Raw genomic sequence first — 26,286 nt, forward strand, 5'->3', positions numbered from 1 at the left:
AAGAATTAATAAAAGTATTATTAATAAAAAGGTAAAATAAAACAAATTGCATTGTTACTTTCTCCTTAACTTCAAAATGGCGCTCTCAGGAGTTTTGCCGCTCTTTCTCTCTTGAGGAGGGGTTTTGCTCATTCATCTCCCTCCCCCCAAAATCCTGTAAATTAAGCAGATTTGCAGCAAAAATCACAATTCCGAGCTTTGCAAAGACACTTCTATGGCTTCCAGTTCCACTTCTCTGCACGTCATCGACGACGACGATGTAAGTGCACTTCATCAATTGATTGTTCTTGTTTTTACGTTTACTACAATCTGTTCATTTATATTTAGGCAGAAAATGGACACTTTTTTTTTTCCCCATTTTCTCATTCCTTTTTGTGGGATGTGTAGGAATTTGATTGGGAAGCAGCTGCGCAAGAAATTGATGTGGCATGCCAGGCAACTGCCGCTGAAAAACCCACCTCCATTTCTAATATTCGTTCTAATTTGAAGTGTAATTTAGAATACCCACCACAAGAAATGCGCAAAAAAGGAAAAATTGATGTTAACTTTAATTCACTTTCTTCAACTAGGCAATCTACATTAGATAGATTTATTGGGGTTTCTTCTAGCAATTCTGACAAGTTTATGGGAAAGGTGGAATTTTCAGAACCGGTTGACGGAAATATTAGTAACAGCAATATTATTGACGATAAGGGTGATGGTACTGGTGCTGACTTTGAAGATGTTGAGATGCTTAATGGATTCATCAAGATTGATACTGATGCTGCCAAGACTTGGATTTACCCAGGTTCTTTTATTTCTTGAAAGCTTTCCGTTTGTTACCTTCTTTTCTTATCTATGTTAATTTTGTAATTTTTGGTAATGCTTTTCATTTGATCTTTTTGGGTTTTGGACGAAATGGTAGCTTGATGTGTTAAGAAATTGATAACGTGTGGTGAAGATACTCCTTCTCATGCAATGGTGTTCGTATCAGTCTGATTATATGTGTATGGCAATGATCCATCTTTGTAACATAACTTTTCCCTTTTCTTTTCCCTGCTGGCTTGCTTCCTAAGAATGCGTTTTGAAGTGGGTCTCTGCCTGAATGATGCCATTTTTTGTTGTGTGTGTGGTTGCAACTTGCAAGCTTCAATAGTTACACTTATTCCTGTTATTTTGATGACTTGTCTCTATCTATCCTATAACTGAAACCAGCTAAACTTTTGAAAATGTATTTATTTGAGTACATTGTTGTGAAGTGGAGGCTGTTTCTATTATTGTAACCAAAACCATTAGCAAGCAATTCACATATGAATGTGGTTACTTTTCGGAATATATAGAAAGCACTTACCTTAATTCTTGGCGAGTGAGAATATGCTGTTGCAGTTTTCCTACGACTCCAAAAAATGATTTTAGTAATGCTTAAGATTGCTGTCCAAAGAGTTTAGTTGTCGATCTACTTCTGCTTGCATTTAAAATTACAAATACTCATCTGTTAATTGAAAAGTGGATAGCAATGTTCATATTTCCTGGCTTGACATGAATGCCATTAGACATTTTCAAAGTATGTGTTTTAGAGGGGATAAGAGTTTGATTGTAAGGTTCTCAACTTCTAAAATTCACTCTTCTGTTGCTATTTGTGGCAGTGAATGTCCCTCGTCGTGATTATCAATTCTCTATCACCAGGACTGCACTATTTTCCAATACTTTAGTTGTATTGCCAACAGGACTTGGAAAAACTCTTATTGCTGCAGCCGTCATGTATAATTTTTTCAGATGGTTTCCTGAAGGTAGTGAATGCTGTACTATTTTGTATTCTGCATATCCTTATGCTTTCCTATTGCCTTTTTGTTTCTTACATGATTACTTATCCTAGCAAATTCCATGTCTTTGATATGTTCCAGTGTAACCCACCACTGATAATATACTACTTGTTTGCAATCTGCCATAGCTATTGCAATGTTCTGTTAGTTTCTATTATCTATAGGCTATCTAGCTTCTTCTTGAGTGAGCTCAAATGTCTGTTATGTTGACATATATAACTCAGGATATGGGTGGGAAACATGCCTTCTAACTTAGTAAGCCGTATCATCATGCCATCACGACACCCTACAATGACACAAGGCCCTCAAAATCAATTATATTTAGGGATAATTACCTTACAACTGTCTAAAGTACGATCCTATTGCAACCTGCCCCTTAGGTATGAAAAATTGTGTGCGGATCCCCTATTAGTGGTATAGTGGTTGACATTCCCCCTTTCAAATCTTTTGGACCCAAAAGTGGTGATGTGATGTCAGGAAAAGAAATGAAAAGAAAATAGCGATATCCCTGAAATACCTTCTGATTTTGCCTTTTGTTTTCTAGAACAAAAATACCTCTGGTGTCATATGCATGTGTGCTGCACTTGCTTATGCTGGCTTGTAATTTTCACTTACCACAGAAGGTGTAGATGTAAGATTCTGTCCTCAAAATTGACATAACCATTGAAAATCTAGTAGGCCTTTTCATTACATTTTTAATTATTAATTTCTCATTTTTTGGTCATTTTCTGTAATGTAAATCAAGTTCTGACTATTATTATATAGCTCTTCTAATATATTTACTAGCCTATCTTTAGTGAATGAAAATGATGTCATAGTTGTCTTATTGAGCTCAAATACATTGATGCACGACACATAACTCTGATGAATCTCTATTAGATTGGAGAATGACTAACTGTTAAACTTTATATTGGATTATATCTGTCATTGTGTTGATTTCATCATTGTTTTTAAAGAATTATGTTCAAAGCTTCTCAAAGCAATATTTACAACACTTCTTCTGCATTTCGGTAGGTAAAATTGTTTTTGCTGCTCCTTCTAGGCCACTTGTCATGCAACAAATTGAAGCTTGTCATAAAATTGTTGGAATTCCACAAGTAAGCAAATATTACGAAATATTCTTGGCCTTCTATATGTTTATGCTTTATGCTGGAGTGTTTGCATTACTTACCTAATTTGGAGAAAGTTGTCATTTAACTGATTTCAGGAGTGGACCATTGATCTGACAGGCCAGACGAATCCCACCAGAAGAGCAGATTTTTGGAAAAACAAAAGAGTATTTTTTGTTACCCCACAAGTGTTAGAGAAGGATATACAATCTGGTTTATTTCTGAACTTGTCACGACATGTTACTGAAGTCAATCTGTTTAAATTTGAAATTTGAATAATTAGTAATAATGTGGAAAATAGAAACTAATAGAAGAGCATGCTAAAGTTTTCATCTAATCCATGACCCATTTGTGTTTTAAGAATTAGTTTGTTTTTATAAATATCTAAGATATAGAAAAATAGTAGGTGCCAACAGAATAATTTTTCTACCTGAACTTGGGGTTTTTAACAGTTATAAAGCATGCTACTCAAAACTGTCTAGTTCTGGTATATGTTGTCCTTTTTGACTGGGGAATTTAGTAATTCTTACAAAAATATTAGTGAATCCTTATCCTTAGACTCAGTTGCTTCCTTTCAGTTTTTTTGGGTTTTCCATTTCTTTTGACAAACATATTGGTGTCAATTTAATTTATCTCATGTGTCTTTTTTAACCAAAATTGATCATAATCTATTCAAGCAAGTTCTTTGTAGTGGAAATATAAGGTCTATACCCTCTCTTTCTGTTCTTCTTTAAGCAGCGTATGGGATATTTTCTGCAAAATTAGGACAAGAGAATGCATGATTGTTATACCTGTCCTTTGAGATATTGCGTCTCTCTTTGGTTTGCATTTCTTCTTGCCCCTTCTCTGTGGTGAATGTCTTTCAGAAACAAAATTAGTTCTTTGCAGGAAATTTATTCACTCTGCTTAGATCTTAGCAGTTTTCTTCTGTTGGAATTTTCTTAACTGAATTTTTGTTTTAGGCTCATGTTTGGTGAAGCATCTCGTTTGCTTGGTAATTGATGAGGCGCATCGTGCTATGGGAAACTATTCCTACTGTGTAGCAGTCCGTGAGGTTTGTGACTTTATTGTTTTCTACCTGCGTACTGAAACCTATGTTGCCAAGTTTACTATATTGGCCATGAAATGTTTCGGAAAAATTTGATTCCAAGTGTTCTATGGTTAATTCTCCTTATGCATATACTTTTCAATTTTTTTTTTTTCACAACTATTTCTAGTAAAACCTTGAAATGTTGAGCTTAGAATATTTCATTTGAGTGGTGAGGGATGGGATTTTGATCTCTGAACCATCAAATTTTGCACATGGTCAAAGCTGAATATGACATTTTTTTGGAGCTATATGTAGGTGTAGCATAGGGGTTACTGCATTGCTAGGCCAATCACGTAACTTTCAGCTTGAGAAGAACCTTACAGTCAGTAATTATTCGTCCTATCACTTCATATATTGAACTGATACTACTGCATTGGTTTTGCAGTTGATGGATACGCCTGTTCAACTAAGAATATTAGCATTGACTGCGACACCAGGATGTAAGTACTCTGCAGGGTCCACCAGAAAGATGTAGTTGATATGATATTCTGCTTTCTTTTGTGAAATGATTCTTATTGGTAATTCAGGTAAACAGCAGACAATCCAGCATATAATCGACAATCTTCAAATATCTACACTTGAATACAGAAATGAAACTGATCCTGATGTACTTCCTTATGTGAATGAGAGAAAGATAGAATTGATTGAGGTACTAAATACATTGCATAATTGCTTAATTCGACTCTATGAAATACATATGAAAATGTCAGAAATTCTGTTAGGTTGCTATGGGTGTTGAAGCTGTTGAAATAAATAATCTGCTTCTGGAAGTAGTACGTCCATTCGTCGGCCGTCTCTGTGCATTTGGAGTGCTACAGAAGAGAGATTTCCAGACAGTATGTACCCCATATCCTTTTAGTTAAAACTTAAACATTTTTCTGGTGTTTCATAGGTTCGCAGCCTAGATTTCTAATTTAAGGTTTGCACATTTTTCCATCTCATCAGACTAAAGAAGTATATGAGAAGATATAAGATGGAACACTTTGTATATCTATCTTTTAGTTGATCTCTCCATAGTAACAACTTCAGTTAGTATTCCGCAGCTCAAAACAGCTGCATTCTAGTGTTGTTCACATTTTTGGGTAAAATAAACATAAGACTTCGTGTTTGTCTAAATTGCAGTATGTTGTTTTTCATGGATACTGTATCGGAGAAGGCACCTAGTCCATTCATTAAATGTTAAAGGACACTGGAAAAAAGAGTGCAGATAGTTTATGCGAATTTATACCTGGTTCAAGTTGAGTTTTACTGGATCATAGGTCTATCTAGCTATTGTACTTGGTATATCTCAGGGGATGAATATAAAACTAGATGGGATTTTGGGGCTTGCTGTCTGAGAGGGCGCCTAATCCATTGCACAATACTGAAAATCCATTATGTGGATTTATTGCTTATCTGGTTTAGAGAATATACCAAATTACTATAGAAAATGACATTGTCTGGTTAAATTGTGATCAGGAATTGCTTCTGTATCCCCGCTATTCCTCTATTCCCACTTGATAATTCTTTCTGCTGTTGGTTTCTTGGTTAGCCAATCCAGATTGCAATTATGGCGGCAGCTAAACTAGATGCTAGAACTTAGTGCTACATATAATGTTTGAATGTTCATTCTTCTCCTAAAACATATATTCATATTTTGCAGTTAAGCCCCTGCGATTTGCTTAATTCAAGGGACAAATTTCGCCAAGAGCCTCCTATGGGCCTTCATCATACAAAGTACGGAGAAATTGAAGGTTATTTTGGAGTTCTGATAACATTGTACCATGTCCGGAAGTTGCTTTCAAGCCATGGAATAAGACCTGCATTTGAGATGCTTGATGAAAAATTGAAACAAGGGTATGCCCTCTTTATCATCATATGGAGTTGTCTTTTTTTCATTTTTATTCAAGAATAGATGGGTTCCAAATTGGTTATATTCTCTCAGAATAAATTGGAAATGTTGGAAATATTACCAAAGGAATATTATCTGCAGATATTCCTGCATTTATATGCACTCAAATATTACAACTTTTAGCTATGAATGTCACTATAGTATTGATGCCAGATCTTCAACTTTTTATTTGGGGTAGTGCAGGTCATTTGCACGATTAATGAGCAGAAATGAAGTACTCTTGAAAGCAAAACTTCTAATGCAGCAAACTCTCTCCCATGGGGCCCCCAGTCCCAAATTGGCAAAATTGCTAGAAGTACTGATTGACCATTTCAGTATGTAGCATCATGACTATTCTCTTTCAAATGATAGCTTTGTGTTTCAATTTCATTACTATTACTTTCTGTCTGCGTCACTGATGAAGCTGAAATAAAACCAGTCAGATGAAGTAAGATATGGAAGAGGACATGACAATCAGAAGCATCCTTTTGCTGTTGTTTTGAACTAAATCTGTTTGTTGCTATGGTTTCCGCTAACAAAGACTTGCTATATTTTAAGAGAATTGATGTGTCAAGCTTAGATAGGGAGGATGTGGTATCTGTTAAGGAAAACCACGGACTAGGGGAACCCCAGGGGATTTTGCATGGCTGTTATTAACCATGGTGTATAGAAGGCCTCCATTTCTAGGATCCAGTGCATGCATTTAAATTGATCGTGTCAATACCAGACACTTATTTGGGGGATTCTTGAAACTGGCTTGTTAATATGAATCGAAGTATGCGTGCCGCGCAATTTTTTGGGGCAATTAGCTAATCTGGAACGTTTGACAGTGCATCATATTATTGATATAACACTACTCTATGAATCGTGTTTAAAGAACTGAGTGCATTTAGTTCCATGTTTGTACCTGCTTGCTTCACCTCGGTATTTGGTTTTACATGAGAAAAATGCAGTCCTATTTACATTAGGAATTGTGTTGCAGAAGTTAAAGATCCACAAAACTCCAGGGTCATCATCTTTTCAAATTTTAGGGGTAGTGTCAGGTGAAGTTGATTTTTGTTTGTTCAAATATAACCCATATATTGCTGAATCAGACTAGGTAATAGTCAAATAATTGCTCATGGTAATGATTCAATGTCAGGGACATACTTAATGCACTGACAAATATTGGTGAGTTTGTTAAAGCTACAGAGTTCATTGGACAAAGCTCAGGTATGTAGCTTGTTCTCCTGGGCATTGTTATTACGGATGCACTTAAAATCCTTAGACCATTGTTCTAAAAGTGGTTTGCCTGTGTGGTCATGTAGATTTCTCATTGAAACATGACCAAAAAATCATGAACCTGGAAGTAACAAAGTTTGTAACTATAACCCTGCTTCTTTACATGTGGAATTTGTTGCTGCTTCTCTGAGGATTTGCATACTTATGTGAATTTTTCCATAATTTGGATGATAATAAAGTAAATCCACTCTTGCTTTGATGAATCCATCTCAGTCTCCCATTAAATTGGGGGAGTGGGAAAGATATACAATTAGTAAGGTGCCAAAGTTAACACTAGTCCAGCTCTAATTATCCTTCTTTGTCAGCAAAACCAGTGGCTTTTTGGCGGTTTTTTCACACATGATCATTAATAATAGATCTATTGAGCAAGAACTGCACTTTCCAAAGGCCCAATTCACATTTAGATGAGATAAAATGCTAGACTGGATGAACAACCATGTGGACCCTACCAAGAAAGAAAACTAGTAAAAACCAAATATTTATTGAACCTAGAGTACATCTGCTAATTGTATATTTGGTGGTAAATTTTACATGCTGGCTTTGATAAGTTTATTGAATTGGTTGGTATACTTTGTGACTTCTCTTAGTTATCGTTTCTGCAGGAAAAACCTTAAAGGGACAATCACAGAAAGTTCAACAGGCAGTTTTACAGGTAATTCCTTTTTCCAGTTGCATTGTCCCATCCTCAGTGGTTTATTTGACTTGTCTGTGTAGAAATTTCGGACAGGTGGATACAATGTCATTGTTGCAACATCAATTGGTGAAGAAGGTCTAGATATTATGGAAGTTGATCTTGTTGTATGCTTTGATGCTAATGTCTCACCTTTGAGAATGATTCAGCGCATGGGGAGGACTGGAAGGAAGCATGAAGGACGAGTTGATATCCTTTTTCTTCCACTTAGTAGCTCTCTGGGGAGCTCATTTCTATTGATTTAAATGCAGATCAATGCTGTTACCATCTTATTTACTGTCGTTACATACAAAATCATTGAGTTTTAAATCCTTTCTGAAGCAAATTCCTTAACAAGCTCACTAGTTTTAGCATGTGAAGGGTCAGAGTTGAAGGGTTACATGCGAAAGCAAGCAAATAGCAAGGCTATTAAGAAACATATGAGAAATGGTGGACTAAATAGCTTTAACTTCCATTCTAGTCCAAGGATGGTAGGCTTTTTCTGCGGATTTTGTTATGATTTTCTCACACAAGCAAAATCATATATATATATATATATATGTAAATAGAAGTTTGTAATTGTGATGCAGCTGAGACCTTGGTCTACATGCTTTACATTTACAGGTTCCCCATTTTCTCAAACCAGAAGTGCAATTTCTTGAGATGTCAATTGAAGAATTTGTTCCTCGTGGAAAGAAAGTGAAAGATGATAACCCTGTCTCGCTGCCTGCATACAAAACCAAGCTAACCGTTGCAGAGACAGATCTACTCGCCAAGTATTTTGCCTCTGCTGGAGAAATTGCTTGGAGACCATCTCTTATTGCCTTTCCTCACTTCCAGGCATTTCCTTCCCGTGTAAATAAAGTGGTACATTCATCTAGAACCGGGATGCTAATAGACATGATGCAATATTTGCAAGGCTTAACATTTTCCGAAGACAACAAGATTCTTTTGGCAGAGGTTTGTTTGTTAGCTCTTGCTAGAATTCTTATATACTCCATTATATCCTTTGCAATTATTGGACTTATTATATGATTCAGGACGAAGATATTTCTGATCCTTGCCCGAGAGCTGAAGCAGTGCAGCCTTATTGTGAAATAAAAGAAGGTATCGCTAGGCAACAGAACGGGCCCTTACTTTCTGGAAGATTCACTTTGATTCAGCTTGCAATTTCTGGATTACTTAAGGCTTAGAAATGAAAAAAAAAAGGGGGCATGCACACCTTGCCGCCTTTCGGATTTCCACAAGATTGAAATCTTGCTTAACTGCACATCCACATGTATCACGACCTGAAAATTTCTCTTGACATATCTCTTCTTATTATGCTGTTCCTTTTTTGGAAAGATGTTTCAGTGCCATGTCACTTTCTCGTGTCATTTGCTCCACGGCATAATAATGATATAAGTTTCTCACTAAAGGGTGGTTTGTTTCACATGTTATATATAATTGTTCAACTGGAATGCTTGCATACATTATTGGGTGTCAATTAATTTTACATATGGAGAAGGCCAACAAAAGTGGCAACATCTTGTCCAGGAAAATCCGAGTTGTTGGATAAGGCATATTTCAAATACTTACTTTATACATTGCATAGCTTAATTGCTTGCCCTCTTTCAATACTAATAGTCAATTCAACCTGCAGTTAGCATCTTGAAAATGTTAATGAGCATCGCATAGTCCTATTTCCATATGATTGACTTGAATTCTTATTATGTAGAAATATGATTCTACAGTTCTCTATGATTTTCTTGTTTAAACATGTTCTAGGTTCAGAGCGGTCTAGTGATACTGAAGAGAAACTGAAAACCGAAGAACTGGAAATTGATAGAGAACTTCAGAAGATTGATAAGGATATGCGCATCGAAGACTTCCACAAACAAAAAGCTTGCCTGCATACCTTCCTGTTCGTTTCAGAGTTTGTATCGGTTGATGATAATGGAAACGTCCTGGTTTTATCATTACCACAACTGGCTGTGGAATCTAATTCGAAACATATGGATGGTAGCAGTATGGCTTCTGTATGCCATTTGATGCCCGAGTCTGAAGATCATGAAGAGAATACTGTGCAAGCTAAAGATAATCCTTCTTCACATTTACCAGAAGTTCAGATTTTGGTTGATTCTAGGCTATGCAACACTGACATGCAAAATGGGAAACTCTTGTCTGGGGCGGAGGAAATTTTTTACACCCCAGTTTCCGACAAAATGCCCAAAGAGATGGATCTCTATGGTGAGGATCCTAATATCGTGCATGATAGGAAGCTAATGCCGTTGGCTGATGAGCCAAGCAAAGATTTTGAAGATTCTGTGCTTAGTCCAAGACTGAATAATTTAATCAAAAGTGGAATTGTTCCAGAATCTCCTGTAAATGATTCTGGTTTGTATCTTCAGAAACTTTTATGGTTATACCACTTCTTGTGTACATTTATCAAAATCAGGGCTTATTTCTGCACTTTTGAATGTTACAGGAACATGGAATGGTGACAGAGGTGGTGATTTCACAGGTCCTGCTTTTGTTTCCTCCCCTAATTTGCAGAGTGAGGTCTTCATAAATTCTTCGAAACAGGATGGAAAGGCACTTCAAGATGACAGTTTGAAGAAAATGGAGGTCCCGTGTTCCAGTGATAACGAAATGCAAACACCTGAACTTCAGTGGAAGAATAATGCACCAAAAACATGCACATCACCTATTCCAGTTGCTGAAGAAATGCAAACTCCTTTTGCTAGATTGTCGGAGGCAAGCACCAGCAAAGACTGGCTTTTGGATTCTGGAGTAAAGCCTGAAACAGTTCACCAGCAGTGCAAATTCAGAAGGTTGCGCAAGCATGGAGATTTCAACAGGAAAATTCCTCCAGAACCCAAGGAACAAGCTGAGCCAAGTAGAAAACATAGAACTTCTAGGCGGACTGACTATCATACTGCCACTAAACTTTTCAAAGGTTAACTCATTTGATTTTGTTTATTTGCAAATGCTTAATGATATATCTGCCATATCATACTGTTATCTAGGTAATTATTATTTTCTGGCATTTTCTTAGGACCAAGGATTGGTTATCCTAAAAAAATGCTTGTCAAACTTGGTACTTGAACTGATATCATGCGAAGAATTAGCTTTCTTTATGATCACTAATTTTATTCAGTATTTTCTTTGATCGCATCCAGGTGAGGAGAAGCGAGCAAAAGATGTCACAATTTACATTGAAGAAGAAGCAGAGTAAGTCCATTGTCAGAGGGTGAACATTGCTGAATTCCTCGTTGGCTTGACTGAGAGCCAGACAAGAGGAATACATTGTTTTACTTTTCTCCGAAGTTCAGAATGTTATTCTACTATTCTCCTTTCCACAGTATATTGTAAAACATTTTCCTTGTCTGCTTTTTCTCTGAATTGCGCATAATAGTTGTTTGCTCATACTTAATTTTGTAACCTGTTCAGGGTATCTTCAGAAGCTATGGCATCTAATGATGAGGAAGATGACCAGGATAACAGTTCATATGAGGACAGCTTCATAGATGATGATGCAAATCCTACATCGGCTGGTACACAAGCTGGTCCCAGTAAGACCGATATGATGGCAATTTACAGGTTTTCAGTAAAGTTCACACTGTCATCACCTCTGTCTCTATTCTATAATATTCTTCCAATGATTTATTGAGTTTGCTCTCTGCTTGTTCATTAGCATCTAACCCCCCCCCCCCCCCCTCTCTTCTCTCTTAGGGTGTCAGGGGGGTTGGGGCGGGGGTGTTGACAGTGCCAACTACGTATTCCTTTCAGTGGAAGATGTAATTTTTCTGGGAAAAAAAAGGGCTGAGTTGATGTATGAATGAGTAGAAGGCTTTCAACTTGGTTTTGGAAAAGAAATACTTTGCAAGTGTTATACAGGTTCTCACACGTGCACAGACAACTAGATATATTCTTCCTATTTGAGTCTTTCACTAGCAAGCATACTTATGTCATATGAATTGTGAAGTTTGTTCCTTCAATTTTCTTGATACTTTAAAAGCATGCGCACAATTCTTGTGGGCAGTTGGAACTTATATCACATACAATGGCAGGAGATCGTTGCTCAGTCAATCTCCATTTCAAGGGTTGCCCAACTTCGCCACAAACTTTAGTCCCGACTCTGTGTTTCAAAGTAGCAGGATAAATGAAAGTGGGAGCTCATCAGGTATGAAACACGATCCTACTCCTCAAACTGGCTTAGAATCAACTGCTAGGAACTCTCAGTTGGCATGCCTTGAGATCCCCTCAGAGATGGCTGACAGCAAGCTGGAGAGCCGGAAAAGAAAACTGAGCTTCTATCAAGCTCAATCAGTACCCACAGTTAATTTAGACAAGGAGTTCTCACTAATTTCTGAAGCTCCAGGCAAAAACTCAGCCATGCAGATACAAGCAGAGAAGGCAGAGGAGAACAGGGACATATTTGAAGATGATCAGTTCTATGAAGGCATTGATCTTGACGCTGTGGAAGAAGAAGCTGCTAAACTACTAAGGTACAAGACAGATTGTTCTACGCAGCAAACAGCGAATGTGTCTGAACCAATTCAACACAATCTTGGGGTTCTAGGCTCTCCCTCATTTGATCTTCGGTTCTGATTTGTTTTGGGATCATAAAATAAGCTGATGATTACAAGTTATGTATAGTCCTAAGGATGGAATGCTAAAATGCAAATGTATTAATTTATTATCAATAGTCTCCACAAAGTTGTGATGTAAATAGAGTTGATTATTGTGGGGTTGCTAGTTAATAGACGTGGATTCTAAAACAATTTTGGTTTTTTGACTTGAGTTGGAGGTTATTGATATCCTTGTATTTTTTTTAAGGGATAATTATACTTCTTTTCTATAGAATTTAATATAATTATACATATATTCTCTATTATTTCAAACTCTTGAAACTTGTTTTTGTGTAACAAATAGATTTATTATTTAGTCAAGATTTATGGAATTTTTAATATCAACAAAAGAATTTAATGAAAATTCATATTTATCTATGATTAATTTAGTATTGATTTATTATAAATTATGTAATTTTTTTCTAATATAATATCTTTATATAGATTGATATATGTGAAAAGACATACTTTTATCATAATTTGATATAAAAAAAAAATATTTGACTTATAATAAATCTATAAGTCAGTCGGTAAATATAAATTTTTATTTATTTTTTTATAAATAATAACAAATTTTTATGAATTTTATTAATTTATTTGTAGAACATAAATAAACTATTAAGAGAATTAAGTGTAATTTTTTAAACTCCAAAAAAATGTAAATCAAATTACACCAATCCTTAAGAAAAGGCAATGTAATTGTCTCTTTGTTTGATTGACCATCGTCCACATCCTCCACAATATTTAACATTTGGTGAAAGAAATGAGTTGAGTAATGAAGATTCTTTTTGCTGTATTCATGCACTAGGTTGGCGGATACAATCAAATTCTGGTAGCAATTTCAAGTTTTATAACCTGGCCATTAGTTTCCTCTCCGCCACAAATGCGCACTCGCTCTATCTGTCCAAACTCAGAAGCAGCCGAGATTTTCATTTTTACGTTTTTCAAATTCAGACAAACGAGGCGTCAGTAAACAGCAAAATAGAATCCACAAGTTACAACCGACTCTACATATCTAAAAGATGGAGTTAAAACAAGTTAAACATCTTTTTTACACGATGCGGAAATGAACACATCACTTCAGATTCAGCTCACGAGAAACTTCAAGCACTCAGCAAAAACTTCCACTACTGAGACATAAAAGACATGGCTCGTCTAAACTCCAATGATTTTAGGGCCGAATCTGGGAAGGGCTGACCACCCGGCAACCACAAGTTTCCATGATGAGGCAGCAATACCTGACCTTGATCGCTCTTTGCGGCATCTTCTCCAACATCAGAAGCATCAGACACTTCTTTCTTTTTCTTCACAAACTCAAAGAACTCCGCAACTTGACGTGCATACCTTCACAAGATTGCACCATTAAGAACACAATAACATAGATTGCACCATGAATGAATAAATAGAACAGCAGATTCAACAATGCAATAAACATTTCAAGCAAGCAACAAATGCAGGAATTGAAAATAAACCACACATGAAAATAAAATGCAACATGCGGGAGCATGTCAATGGAATGAGGATATAAGTCTTGAGACACACTTTGATCAAGTACCAAAACAGATACTAGTTCCATCAGGGCTCCATTCAGGTGAAGTTCATGAAATTCAAAATTGACATGCAATGATATACAAGGGCATGAAAATCCATAAGAATAGTTGATCGTGAAACAATTAAATCATTATGATGGTGGTTCTTTCAGCACAGGAAATACACAAACCAGAGATAATATATGACAGTCTTTGTTGCAGCATTTGAAAATTTTCAAAATCACATAATAAACAGGTAAAGTTAACATACTCCCGCTTGGCTTCTATGTCTCTGCTAAAATCAATGTCTGGCTCACAGTCGAGAACCAACGCAGGAACCTGCTTATTGCCCACAAAAGAAAAAAGTTTAATGACCACAGACGACAACAATTAACAACCAGAATAACAGGTGAGATTAAGCACAGAACGATACCCTTTGGATGCTTGAGTGCATATGATCACCATCCAAATAAAAAACTCGATCCTTGATATTAGGATGTAAAGTCCAGTCAACATCTTTTGGCAGCTTACTTACAGACAGCACTCCATGATTTCCACTTTGGAAAGGGAAAAGCCAACTTTCATGCTTTTCATGCAAGTCCCGTAGATAATCAAGAGAGACTCCTCCCTCCTCTGCCCTCTTACGCAACATCATACGCTTGTGGCAAGTATCAGGGCTAGCTCTAAGGTAGATAAAACCATCCGGAATAAGACCGGGCAAACTTGAGACAACAGGATCAAACCATGAGTCATAAATGCTAATCTCCATCTCATTCATCCACTTTGCCTCATGAACAGCTCTCACAAAGACCTTTATGTAAGAATCATAACAAACGTGCATTAGTACATACAAAACTAACCAATTTCTTTGTATACATAAGTTGGTGTTTTCACCCATTTTGCCATAATTGATTGTTTCAGGCAGCAGATTTGTCTTGATTAATTAGTGTGTACAGGTTCACGAGTAGAATAAAAAATGGGGGGCTCTGTCCCGTCTGTGGCAATGACGTTGTAGCTGGTGACCTTGTGATGAATAAGATACAGAAAGATTTAGAAAGCAGAATTACCATTCTATCACTGAAAACACTCCTTTCCATCAGCCGAAGAGGTTTAATGCCACCTGATGATTCTCGCTCCTGCATTACTCTTGTGACAAACACATAGTTCTGGAATGTATAGGCATATCTTTCCGGCTCAGCATAAAATGCATCTAATATGTTAAAGTGGTCTGGACCAACATTCTGCCACTTGTCAATTGGTTCAGGGACGACTTCCACAAGATCTCGAAGCTCAAGCGTTTCATTAGCTATTCTCTGCAAGAATGTGGTCTTCCCAACACTGATATTTCCTTCAACACATAGAGTAATTCGCTTCTTCTGGGCAGGCTTCATACCATTCTCCTTCAGCTCTTCATCCACGCTCGCCTTAATAAATGTAGTTATACTCTCGGCATGGTTTTTGTGTATGATCCCAACAGAACTTTGTAAGAACTCCACCATTTTCTGACTGGATTTCCCGAAAAACTGCAGCACCGTTCATACAAGTTTAGCATAGTAGATTGAGCTAAATGTAGAAATCCACAATCACAAATTCCTGGTGATACGACCACATGTTTGTTCAAGCATTTCTCAGCCAAATATTTCAAAATGCAGAAAGAATTTTAAAAAATTGTCAACCTATTGCAAAACATATTTTAGAGGGAAAAATGGAAAAGGAGAAAAAAAAAAAAAATCTGAATCTTAATGTGCTGACCATAGGTAACGATACCGGCACACCGTACTCAAAACAAACCAACCTCAGGCCACAACACGCAACATTTTCACCTCAAACTAACCCTGCATATAAACACCAATATTCCAGCCATTAAACAAGAAAACATTTCAATCTTCTCTTTCTCACATTTTCAGCAACAGTCGAAGCCAACCAGAACAACCAACCACTAAACTGTAACAAAGTTTTATATAAAAAATTACTAGAGGTTAGAAACAATCCAACTTGCCTAGACAATTTATACATTGGCAAAAGGCAATAGTATACTCTCCTTACCTTATCCTTATAGAGCTGTTTGAGCTGAGCTACACCCTCAAAGCCTTTCTCCACTAGCTTTCTCAAATTCCTCGGCCCTACACCTGGTATTGTCAACAAATCAGGGTTCCCGACCACCACAGCCCCAACACCGGCGCCACTCCTCTGCCTCCTCTGCACCCTGGCTTTCACATTTTCCACATCATTCACTCCTTCATTTTCTGTTGCCACAGACAATTCACCGCCCTCCTTATCCGAGTTACCGGCACGCGTAGCATACCAAGCTCTGTACGGCGCAGCTACACTACCATAAGTACTCTCCTTGAAAACCAACCAAGCCCTGGACGGCACCGTATTAACACTATCCTCAACAGAGCAACTGCAGGGACGGAAACTAGAGGGAGGCATTTTCACAAGCCTGGGGCTGTGCGCAGAGGCGGAAAAGGGGTTTCTGGGTTGGTGTATAGGATGAGGGTGCCGGAGAGTGGGGGTAGAAGAAGACATCATCTTGGGGGCGGCGGGGGAAGGTGCAAGAGAGAGAAAAGCAGAGGTGTAGAGGGGCAGAGAGAGAGGAGGGTTAGCGGATAAAATAGGGGGGCCAGAGGCAGAAGGGCTTCTCCGGAGCAGCTTCTGCATAACTATGGAGCATCTCAGACTCAGAACCCAAAACTAAGGATGCAAGCTTGAGACAGAGTGCAAGAATACATACAATTAACAATGTCGGGAAGGAGGCGGGAGAATTAAACAAGGGTTTTTGGGGGTGTGGTTTTTGGTATTAGGGTTCAAGAATAAAAAATGGATTTCAAATTTTTGTCCTCTCCAATTTATAGTCCTAATTGATATGAATATGAATATGAATATTACTTGGGGGGGGGGGGGGTAGTGATTATCGTTTAGTGATTATCATTAGTGGGAGAGAAAGAGTAGATATTGTGATGACAGCTGACAATCATTATTCTCTTATATATTAATGTATCTTAATTCCATTCTCCACCATATTTTTCAGCCCATCTCATATATACAGGTTTTATTTGGATTTGTATTTTTACGTTTTCCGAGATAAGATAAAATATATTTAATATTTATTTTTATATTTTTATACTTTATCTGTGTATTTTTTTATTTTTCAACTTTTTATATATAATATATATACATAATATAAAACAGATATGATTTGACAATAAATAGTAATTTTTATCTCCAAAAAATACAACATTAAACATAAAATATTTATATGTAAAAATATATATAAAAATATATGATTTTGACAATGAATAGTGATTTTTGTCTCTCAAATCCTAATATCGTACCTACATCATTTATTTTAAAATACTTTAAATTAACCAAAACACAAATCCAAACATATCATCTATTTTCAACATACACTTATTTATCTCAATTTTTCTCTCTCTATTTTCAAAACAACTAAAACACAACGACAATCTCTCTAATTTCTACACTAATCTCATAGGGCTTCGATACCACCACTTGACTCAATTTATAAGTTGCTCAAAATATTTTATAAGTTCCAACATTATTTTTTAAAAAAATTAACTTCTCGTTCTTTTTTGAAACATGCTCAATAAAATTAAATTTTAAACCCACTTAAATATCTACATGATATTAAAAATGCTTTATCAATTAAAAAGTTTTAATTTTTAAAACTTTATAAAAATCATAATCCAGAACCACAATTTCTTCGCACGGTCAAATACGTTGAAAATTCCCAGTATTGCATGTAATTAAATGGTGGTGTTGTAACTTGAAATTTGTTTAGCTTCCCATAGTTTATTTGTTTATATATATAAGGTAGGATTGTAAATAATTCCAACACATTATTATTTAAATTTTATCTGAACATTATCGAATTTAAAATATTGTCATTTGAATTTGGTTTGATTATTAATCTGATTAATTTCAAATAAATTTTAATTGGATAAAACATGAGTCGAATTCGAGTAATTTATAACTTTTATATATAATATTAATCGAATCGAGCTGGAAAGTTTACCAAATAAAATATTTTGATTAAATTTGGTTCGTTAAATTTAATAAATTAAGTTCAATAAAATTTTTATCAAGTATCAAATAATTTAATTCATTTTTTGGGGTGGTGGTTGGACTGGTGGCACAAAGTCAAACTCATGTAGGTTGTCCAAGTCGTAAAGAAAGTAATCCAATGTGAAAAGAAACAGTTTATCACAAGAGAATCCCCACCTTCACAAATCACTTCACATTCGCACAATAACAACTCTTCGATGAATTAACGTATAATATACGATGATCATCGTTTCTATCTAAAGAAATTGGGAGGTCAAAACTCAAACCAGCAAGTCAAAATAATGGTCTGAACTCTGTCCACTTGCCAGGAAAAACTCAAGAACTCGGACAGCCAAAGTCGCCAACCACGCGTCTAACGTGTTAGCAGGAAAGACGATTAAGAGTGGACGTGTATGGGGCCGACCGTAGCTGATTTTTCTCATTTTCTTGATTAAATATTCGTAAGCCTTTGCATGAAAAAGCATATAACTGTTCATGGATACTCCTATTACAGCATGCGAGCTTGCTAACATACGTTATGGCCAAGGATTCATTTTTCTCTTGCACCACAATCATATTTTGCTTCCTCATCCTTTTCTTTTACTTTGTTATTAGGCCATCAACGTGTGCGAATGATGGGACGGACAGGGTGGCCTTGCTAGCGCTAAAGGCTGCTATAGACGATGATCCGTTTGGGGCGTTGAGGTCTTGGAACGAAACGATGCACTTTTGCAGGTGGCAAGGTGTGACATGCGGTCATAGACACCGCGATAGAGTTGTCTCTATAAACCTCAGGTCTCAAGGCTTGGTGGGGTCACTTTCGCCTCATTTAGGTAATCTCTCATTCCTCAGAAGCATCATTCTTCAAAATAACAGCTTCCACGGCCAAATTCCAGAAGAAATTGGTCGTTTGAGGCGCCTTGAGTACGTAGAGTTTAGCAATAATTCTTTTGGCGGTGAGATTCCAAGAAACCTGACACAGTGCCGAAATCTTTACTACCTTAACTTGATTGCCAATGACCTGACAGGAACTGTATTCCCAGAACTAGGATCTTTGTCCAAACTTGAAGCTTTAGGCCTGTCAAGAAACAGACTCTCAGGAACTATCCCTCCTTCCATTGGAAACCTTACACTTCTGAACCTACTTTCGTTGGGAGATTGTGGCCTGGAAGGACAAATTCCAGGGTCACTTGTCCAACTTCAAAGCCTGAGATTGCTCCAGTTGGCTGGAAACCGATTAACTGGTCGTATTCCTTCTGGCCTTTTCAACATTTCCACCATCTTTACATTTGTAGTGAGGTCAAATCGACTTGAAGGAACCATTCCTCCTGATGTAGCTTTCACACTGCCTAATGTTAGGAATCTTGATCTGGGAGAGAACCAGTTCACTGGAGAAATTCCGATTTCTTTGTCAAATGCTTCCTCCCTGACAGCTATAAATTTGTCATCCAACAATTTTACAGGGCCGATGATGAATAACTTGGAACGACTTACAAATCTTGAGTACTTTTTCTTGTCAAAGAATAACTTCTGGGGTGATTTCAGTTTCATTTCTTCATTGACAAACTGCACGAGCTTGCAAGTTCTTGGGGTCAGTCTAAATCTCCTCAATGGTTCTTTGCCTGATTCCATTGCTAATCTTTCCAGCCACCTTACCCACTTATCATTGGCTAGTAATCAAATACATGGAAGCATTCCTTTCGGCATTGAACAACTTCTCAATCTCACTTACTTGAATTTAAGAAATAATTATCTTTCCGGGCCGATCCCTTCCTCCATTGGCAAGCTTGTTAAGTTGCAAGAACTCTATTTGGAAGCAAACAGATTCACAAATGATATACCACCTTCATTGGGAAATTTAACTTTGTTGAATCATCTGTACTTGGGTTACAACAATATTTCTGGAAATATACCTTGGAGTTTCAGCAACTATCGCAACTTGTTAACCTTTGATCTTTCTCACAACAATCTCAACGGTGAAATACCTCGAGAAATTATAAGCCTCTCCTCCGTTTCCATTTCATTTAGTCTAGCCTACAATGCACTTACAGGACCTATTCCACCAGAAGTTGGGCTTCTGAGAAATCTAGCAGACTTAGATTTGTCCAATAATCTGTTATCAGGATTTATCCCAAACACTTTGAGCACTTGTGTTAGCCTGCAACGTCTTCACCTGGAGGGAAATTCATTTGATGGAGAAATACCTGAAGGAATAAGTGCTTTAAGTGGTCTACAGGACTTGGATCTTTCGAGAAATAACCTGTCAGGGCCAATTCCAAATTTTCTAGCTGATCTTCGTCTGTTAAGTTTGAATCTCTCTTTCAATAGGTTGCAAGGGGAAGTCCCATTATCAGGAGTGTTCAAAAATAGGAGTGCAATTTCAGTTGATGGAAACAATGATTTATGTGGAGGTATCGCTGAGCTGAAGTTACATTCTTGTCCATCACATCCAATAAAGAGAAAGTTCCCAAAGGTTCTGATAATTATAATCCCAGTGGTTGTTGGAAGTCTGTTTTTTATTTTAATGGGGTTTGTTTACTTATTTGTGCACAAAAGAAGAACGTTGGGGAAAAACAGGACTTCCATGGAATCATTCAAGGGCCAGTTTATGAGGCTTTCTTATCGAGATCTGCTGCAAGCCACTGACGGGTTCTCTGAGGCTAATTTGATTGGTGCTGGACGGTTTGGATCTGTTTACAAAGGAATACTTAGTGATGGAGAAACAATGGTGGCGGTGAAGGTTCTCAATCTCAATGTAAAGGGAGCTTCAAACAGCTTCATGGCAGAATGCAATTCATTAAGAGGGATAAGGCACAGAAACCTTCTCAAAATATTAAGCATCTGTTCTAGCACAGATTTCCATGGTCGGGATTTTAAGGCATTAGTTTATGAATTCAAACCCAATGGGAGTTTGGAGAAATGGTTACATTACAATGCAGAGGAAGAAAGTGAACAAGGTGAAAACAGAAAATATCTTACCATGATTCAGAGGCTGAACATAGCTATTGACATTGCATCTGCACTCGAGTACCTTCATTTTGGTACCGACACAACTATCATTCATGGTGATGTGAAGCCGAGTAATATTCTTTTGGATGAAGATATGACTGCCCATGTTGGTGACTTCGGACTAGCCAAAGCTATCTCCAACTTATCAAAAGATTTTCCTGCGCACGGAAGCAGTTCAGCTGCAATCAAGGGGACCGTTGGCTATATTGCTCCAGGTGTGCTTCTTAACTTTTATCCTCTTCGAAGTTTTATAGGTTAAAAACTATTCTCATGTTTTATTTTTGTTGTCCTCTCTAGCTAATTCTGTATCTTGAATTTCCTCAGAATATGGCATGGTAGACATGGTTTCAACACAAGGGGATGCATACAGCTACGGTGTTCTTCTGCTGGAGATGTTCACAAACAGAAGACCAACAAATGATGCATTTGAGGATCATATAAACCTTCACAATTTTGTTAGCAGTGCCTTACCAGGCTGCATAACAGAAATAGCAGACCCATTTTTGCTTCAAGAACTTAACATAAATGACGAGAAAAGGGAATGCATGGTTTCTATATTAACTATTGGAGTGGCATGCTCAGAGGAACTTCCTAGGGATCGAATGTCGATGACAGATGCTGTTAATGAGCTGAAGAAAATAAGAATTCCTCTTCTTGTTGAGAGAGCCAACTAGTTATCAAGTTCTGTGGCAACTTTTCAAATGGATTCTCAATTGTATTTCGCTTTGTGTCCAACATTCTGGGCAGTTACTGTAAGAAGCAGAAAAGGTGAAATCAGATTGTTTTAGTGAAAGTCTGTGATATCAATCAGTAAGTGTAATGAAAACTATTATTAAACAACATCAGAAGAGATCAAAGTCAGTCTTTTTGTTAGTCAATAACTTATTCCTTTGGTGTGCTGACATTCAAATGAGATTGTATCAGATTTTTTCTAAATTGACACATTACTGCCCAACAACTAATTTGCAAAGGATTAAATTTATCAAGGGAAGCATAAGAATTTGTGCCATCATCCAAGAACCTCCATCACTAAAAGAAAAGAAACATCATACTTTTCTCATAATGTTGAAAAAACTCTTAGAACAAGTCTATCTAGTTGCCAAAACAGAACTCAAAGATTGCAGCCCCACCCCACCACCCACCCAAAAGGGGAAAAGAGATAGAAATGCCTTTCACACAGGAAGAGTTTGAGGAGGGGAGTTGGGAGGTGGAGAATTTGGTTACTGAATTCAAGCCACTTCATTAATGAGTTCTGACATCTGCTAATGTGTTTGAAAAAGAAATGTTGACTGGCAAACTTTTATGATATTCAGCCAAGGGGTCCATGAATTAATGACAAACTAATCAAGTATGAAAACCCATAAATATACGCATGATCCTTCAATAAAACCAAGAAAGATTACTATCTATTCATATCAAAAGAAAGAACTATGGCAAAACTTTCATTTAGTCCATCTATGATCTTTGTGTTCTTGTTCCACTTTGTCACTAGTCCTGCGACATGTTCAAACAACGAGACTGATTTACAAGCACTGCTGGCCTTCAAGGATGCCATAGATCATGATCCCATGGGTGTGTTGAACTCATGGAATGAAACCCTTCCTTTCTGCAGCTGGAAAGGCATTTTATGCGGCAAAAGGCACCAAAACAGAGTAGTGTCAATTGATCTCATGTCCCAAGGCCTGACGGGATCCCTTTCACCTCATATAGGTAATCTTTCTTTTCTCAGATATATTACTTTACAAAACAACAGCTTCCATGGCCAAATCCCAGAAGAAATTGGTCGATTGCGGAGGCTTGAACAGATTGAATTTAGTAACAATTCTTTTAGTGGTGAGATTCCAAGAAATGTGTCACAATGTAGACGTCTTTATTACCTGAATTTGATTGACAACAATCTCACAGGGACTATAATCTCTGAGATAGGATCTCTCGTTGAACTTGAAGCTCTAGGCTTATCAGAAAACAGGCTCACAGGAACTATCACACCATTCATAGGAAATCTAACCCGCCTGTTTGTACTTTCTTTAGCAAACTGTGGCTTGCAAGGACAAATTCCAGAGCCACTTGTCCGACTACAATACCTGAGCTTGCTAAATTTGGATGAAAATAGCTTGACTGGTGAAATTCCTTATGCCCTGTACAACATTTCCAGTCTCAGAACTTTCTCAGTGCGTTCCAATCAACTCCAAGGAAGCATACTTCCTGAGATAGGCTTCAGATTTCCAAATTTGAGATTTTTTGATTTGGGAGACAATCATTTACTGGAGTTCTTCCAGCTTCACTGTCAAATTCTTCCTCACTTGAAAGAATAAATCTGTCTTTAAACAATTTCACAGGGGAAATAATGAAGGATTTTAGAAGGCTTTCAGCTCTTAAGTACCTAATTGTCTCATATAACCATTTGAAGGGAGACATCAGTTTCATTTCATCCATGATTAATTGCACTAGCCTTGAAAGTCTTGCATTCTTTGATAATAATTTGACTGGTTCATTGCCAGATACCATTGGCAATCTTTCCAGTCGCTTAAGTTACCTGTCAATTAGTAGAAATCAGTTGCATGGAAGAATTCCTTCTAGTATCGGAAACCTCCTTGGTCTCACTAGCTTAGACATCGGAACTAATGATCTTGAAGGCCCTATTCCTTTTTCCATCGGTAAACTTCATAAATTGCAAGAAATTTACCTTGGAGCAAACAGATTGACATATGAGTTACCATTTTCGTTTGGTAACTTGACTTTGTTGAACCATCTATACTTGCGGCAGAACAATTTTTATGGGAATATACCTCAAAGTCTTGGCAACTGCAGCAACTTGCTAACCTTAGACCTTTCTCGTAACAATCTCAATGGTTCAATACCTCCAGAAATTATGCGTCTTTCTTCCATTTCTATTGCCTTTAATCTAGCCAACAACTTCTTCACGGGTTCTATTCCATCAGAAGTTGGCTCTTTGAGAAATCTTGTGAGCCTGGACTTGTCTCACAATGGATTATCAGGGTCCATTCCAAACTCGTTGAGCAGCTGTGTAATGTTAGAAAGGCTTCACCTGGATAGCAATGCTCTTAATGGGGAAATACCCAATGGATTAAGGTCTTTGAGGGGTTTGCAGGATTTGGATCTCTCACAAAATAACATATCGGGGTCGATTCCAGGATTTCTGAGTGAGCTGCTCCTGGTAAATCTGAATCTGTCTTTCAATAGGCTGCAAGGACCAGTCCCAACTGTAGGGGTATTTCAAAACGAAAGTGCAATCTCACTGGAAGGAAACAGTGGCTTGTGTGGAGGTATTCTGCACTTAAACCTTCCTCCTTGCTCATCAACAAATTTCATGAAGAAACAATTTCCAACTATATGGAAAATCTTGATTCCATTATTAAGTGCTGGAGTCATATGCCTTATCCTCTCTGCATGCTTCTACGTAATCATCTACAGGCGACGAATATCACAAAGGATACAATTTTCCAGCCCTGCAATCGGGGCCGAGGTTTTGAGGCTATCTTATGCAGATCTCCTGAAAGCCACAGGTGGATTCTCAGAGGCCAATTTACTCGGGTCTGGGAGGTTTGGATCAGTTTACAAAGGAGTTCTCCATGATGAGCAAACACTTGTGGCAGTGAAGGTGCTTAATCTTAGCATCAAAGGAGCTTCTAAAAGCTTTATATCAGAATGCAATGCATTAAAGGGCATAAGACACAGAAACCTTCTGAAAATACTGAGTATTTGTCCTAGCACAGATTTTCAAGGTAATGATTTTAAGGCATTGGTTTATGAGTTTATGGCTAATGGGAGCTTGGAGAAGTGGCTGCACCAAACTTCAGAGGAAGAAAACAGAAATCTTAGCACAATTCAGAGACTGAACATTGCCATTGATATTGCATCTGCACTTGAGTACCTACATTTTGGTACAGACTCGACAATTGTTCATGGTGATTTGAAGCCGAGTAACATCCTTTTGGATGAAAATATGACTGCCCACTTGGGGGATTTTGGATTGGCAAAAGTTGTTTCCAGTATAGTTTCAATGCACGAGAGCAGTTCTCTTGCAATCAAGGGAACCATTGGCTATATTCCTCCTGGTATGACTTCTTATATCCCTACTACTGCACTTCCTTTTCACAATATTCACCAAACATAATTTACTTTATTATCTTTGAACCAAAAGAGCAGTAATAGGCACCAGGGCTAGATTGAGTTCCAACATTCTAATGTTAAAGTTAGTCAAAATGCTGAAAAAAAGAGGTAATATTGGTTGTACTTTCTAGGACATCATATCAGAAAACAGGTGGTTATAGAAAACAAGCATTTTCGTTATAAATAAGACATGCTTTCCCTTGATAATGTTCTACTCGAACGTATTCACAGAGTATGGCATGAGTGACATGATTTCAGCATCGGGGGACGTATATAGCTATGGGATTTCTCTACTAGAGATGTTCACAAATAGAAGACCGACGGATGATGTATTTTCGGGTCACTCAAGCCTTCATGATTGTGTGAGCAGAGCATTGCCAAGCCATGTACTGGAAGTTTTGGATCCATTCATTCTAGATGAACACAAGCACACCATGACTAGTAGAATCAAGAACTGCATGGTTTCTATTCTGGGAATTGGAGTGGCATGTTCCAAGGAATTGCCCAGAGATCGAATGTCGATGCCAGATGTTGTTACTGAGTTGCATAAGATAAAAACTGCTTATATGACTCAATAATTTTGCTAAAATTTTAGTGTAAAGAGATTGAAAAGAAATTTTGCTATTGACATTGCATCTACACTTGAGTACCTGCCTTCTGGCACAGACTCGACAATTGTTCATGGAGATTTGAAGCCGTGTGACATTCTTTTGGATGAAAATATGACTTGCCCACTTGGGAAATTTTGGATTGGTAAGAGGCTTCCTCCCATGTCAAAAGATTAGTAGCTTATGTAATTGATTCTACATTTGCACAAACACAACATGGATAACAGAATCGAGAATTGCATGGTTTCTGTTCTGGGAAAGGCATGTTCAAAGGAATTGCCTGGAGATCGAATGCTGATTGCCTAAGATAAAAAATGCTTATATGGTTCAGTGATTCTGCTAAAAATTCAGAGGAAAGGAGATTGACATTTCAATAAGTTACATAACAAGGGAAGAGGGCTAAGATATGTGTCCCTCTTGCCAAAATTAAAAGCAAATATCATGCTTACTTGTTTTTTTCCTCAAAAAAATAGTTACGGTATTCCTTGGGTGGAGATGTTCACCAA

General features: G+C 37.3%; 5 protein-coding genes across 10 annotated transcripts; 4 read left to right on the top strand and 1 right to left on the bottom strand.

Annotated features, from left to right (window-relative positions):
• The first annotated feature begins 56 nt into the window (after window positions 1–56).
• FANCM (DEAD/DEAH box RNA helicase family protein) lies at window positions 57–12,701 on the top strand. Of its 6 annotated transcripts, none has more exons than XM_088877781.1 (23): window positions 57–259; window positions 388–787; window positions 1,626–1,769; window positions 2,817–2,899; window positions 3,010–3,124; window positions 3,874–3,965; window positions 4,387–4,441; window positions 4,529–4,650; window positions 4,724–4,837; window positions 5,644–5,837; window positions 6,076–6,206; window positions 6,854–6,914; window positions 7,013–7,083; window positions 7,755–7,804; window positions 7,867–8,032; window positions 8,186–8,313; window positions 8,447–8,782; window positions 8,863–8,929; window positions 9,590–10,198; window positions 10,290–10,760; window positions 10,984–11,035; window positions 11,255–11,376; window positions 11,875–12,114. In XM_088877781.1, the coding sequence occupies exons 1-23, from the start codon at window positions 215–217 to the stop codon at window positions 11,964–11,966; spliced, it is 3,720 nt and encodes a 1,239-aa protein (XP_088733907.1). In that variant the 5' UTR covers window positions 57–214; the 3' UTR covers window positions 11,967–12,114. The 6 variants fall into 6 exon arrangements, with proteins under 6 accessions (XP_088733907.1, XP_088733906.1, XP_011096497.1 ...); XM_088877780.1 differs by having other exon boundaries at window positions 11,255–11,411; window positions 11,875–12,073; XM_011098195.3 differs by having other exon boundaries at window positions 60–259; window positions 11,255–11,404; window positions 11,875–12,701.
• Window positions 12,702–13,384: 683 nt separating this feature from the next.
• Window positions 13,385–16,792, bottom strand: DNK (P-loop containing nucleoside triphosphate hydrolases superfamily protein). The gene is made up of 5 exons (XM_011098217.3): window positions 16,011–16,792; window positions 15,032–15,487; window positions 14,398–14,775; window positions 14,236–14,303; window positions 13,385–13,779 (listed from the first exon to the last, which is right to left on the bottom strand). Exons 1-5 carry the CDS (start codon window positions 16,623–16,625, stop codon window positions 13,563–13,565), a joined length of 1,734 nt encoding a protein of 577 aa, XP_011096519.1. The 5' UTR covers window positions 16,626–16,792; the 3' UTR covers window positions 13,385–13,562.
• A 1,735-nt stretch (window positions 16,793–18,527) lies between these two features.
• Window positions 18,528–21,923, top strand: LOC105177562 (uncharacterized). Its single transcript, XM_020692127.2, has 2 exons — window positions 18,528–21,253; window positions 21,363–21,923. Exons 1-2 carry the CDS (start codon window positions 18,568–18,570, stop codon window positions 21,710–21,712), a joined length of 3,036 nt encoding a protein of 1,011 aa, XP_020547786.1. The 5' UTR covers window positions 18,528–18,567; the 3' UTR covers window positions 21,713–21,923.
• A 545-nt stretch (window positions 21,924–22,468) lies between these two features.
• Window positions 22,469–23,353, top strand: LOC148788908 (uncharacterized). Its single transcript, XM_088877844.1, has one exon. It carries the CDS (start codon window positions 22,469–22,471, stop codon window positions 23,351–23,353), a length of 885 nt encoding a protein of 294 aa, XP_088733970.1.
• A 32-nt stretch (window positions 23,354–23,385) lies between these two features.
• LOC105175688 (putative LRR receptor-like serine/threonine-protein kinase At3g47570) lies at window positions 23,386–25,810 on the top strand. Its single transcript, XM_011098230.3, has 2 exons — window positions 23,386–25,117; window positions 25,404–25,810. The coding sequence occupies exons 1-2, from the start codon at window positions 23,386–23,388 to the stop codon at window positions 25,748–25,750; spliced, it is 2,079 nt and encodes a 692-aa protein (XP_011096532.3). The 3' UTR covers window positions 25,751–25,810.
• The last annotated feature ends 476 nt before the right edge of the window (window positions 25,811–26,286 follow it).

Source organism: Sesamum indicum, linkage group LG2 (genome assembly GCF_026168435.1).
Source record: "Sesamum indicum cultivar Baizhima isolate 11 linkage group LG2, ASM2616843v1, whole genome shotgun sequence".
Taxonomy (NCBI): domain Eukaryota; kingdom Viridiplantae; phylum Streptophyta; class Magnoliopsida; order Lamiales; family Pedaliaceae; genus Sesamum; species Sesamum indicum.

Coding starts and splice junctions, on each gene's coding strand:
- FANCM (XM_011098195.3), top strand. CDS start 215: ATGGCTTCCAGTTCCACTTCTCTGCACGTCATCGACGACGACGAT. Junction 7,805..7,866: donor TTCAACAGGCAGTTTTACAG/GTAATTCCTTTT, acceptor TTGTCTGTGTAG/AAATTTCGGACAGGTGGATA. Junction 8,314..8,446: donor TCCATTCTAGTCCAAGGATG/GTAGGCTTTTTC, acceptor TTACATTTACAG/GTTCCCCATTTTCTCAAACC.
- DNK (XM_011098217.3), bottom strand. CDS start 16,625: ATGCAGAAGCTGCTCCGGAGAAGCCCTTCTGCCTCTGGCCCCCCTATT. Junction 15,488..16,010: donor AACAGCTCTATAAGGATAAG/GTAAGGAGAGTA, acceptor ACGGTGCTGCAG/TTTTTCGGGAAATCCAGTCA. Junction 13,780..14,235: donor GACATAGAAGCCAAGCGGGA/GTATGTTAACTT, acceptor AATCTTGTGAAG/GTATGCACGTCAAGTTGCGG.
- LOC105177562 (XM_020692127.2), top strand. CDS start 18,568: ATGGCCAAGGATTCATTTTTCTCTTGCACCACAATCATATTTTGCTTC. Junction 21,254..21,362: donor CGTTGGCTATATTGCTCCAG/GTGTGCTTCTTA, acceptor GAATTTCCTCAG/AATATGGCATGGTAGACATG.
- LOC148788908 (XM_088877844.1), top strand. CDS start 22,469: ATGGCAAAACTTTCATTTAGTCCATCTATGATCTTTGTGTTCTTGTTC.
- LOC105175688 (XM_011098230.3), top strand. CDS start 23,386: ATGAAGGATTTTAGAAGGCTTTCAGCTCTTAAGTACCTAATTGTCTCA. Junction 25,118..25,403: donor CATTGGCTATATTCCTCCTG/GTATGACTTCTT, acceptor ACGTATTCACAG/AGTATGGCATGAGTGACATG.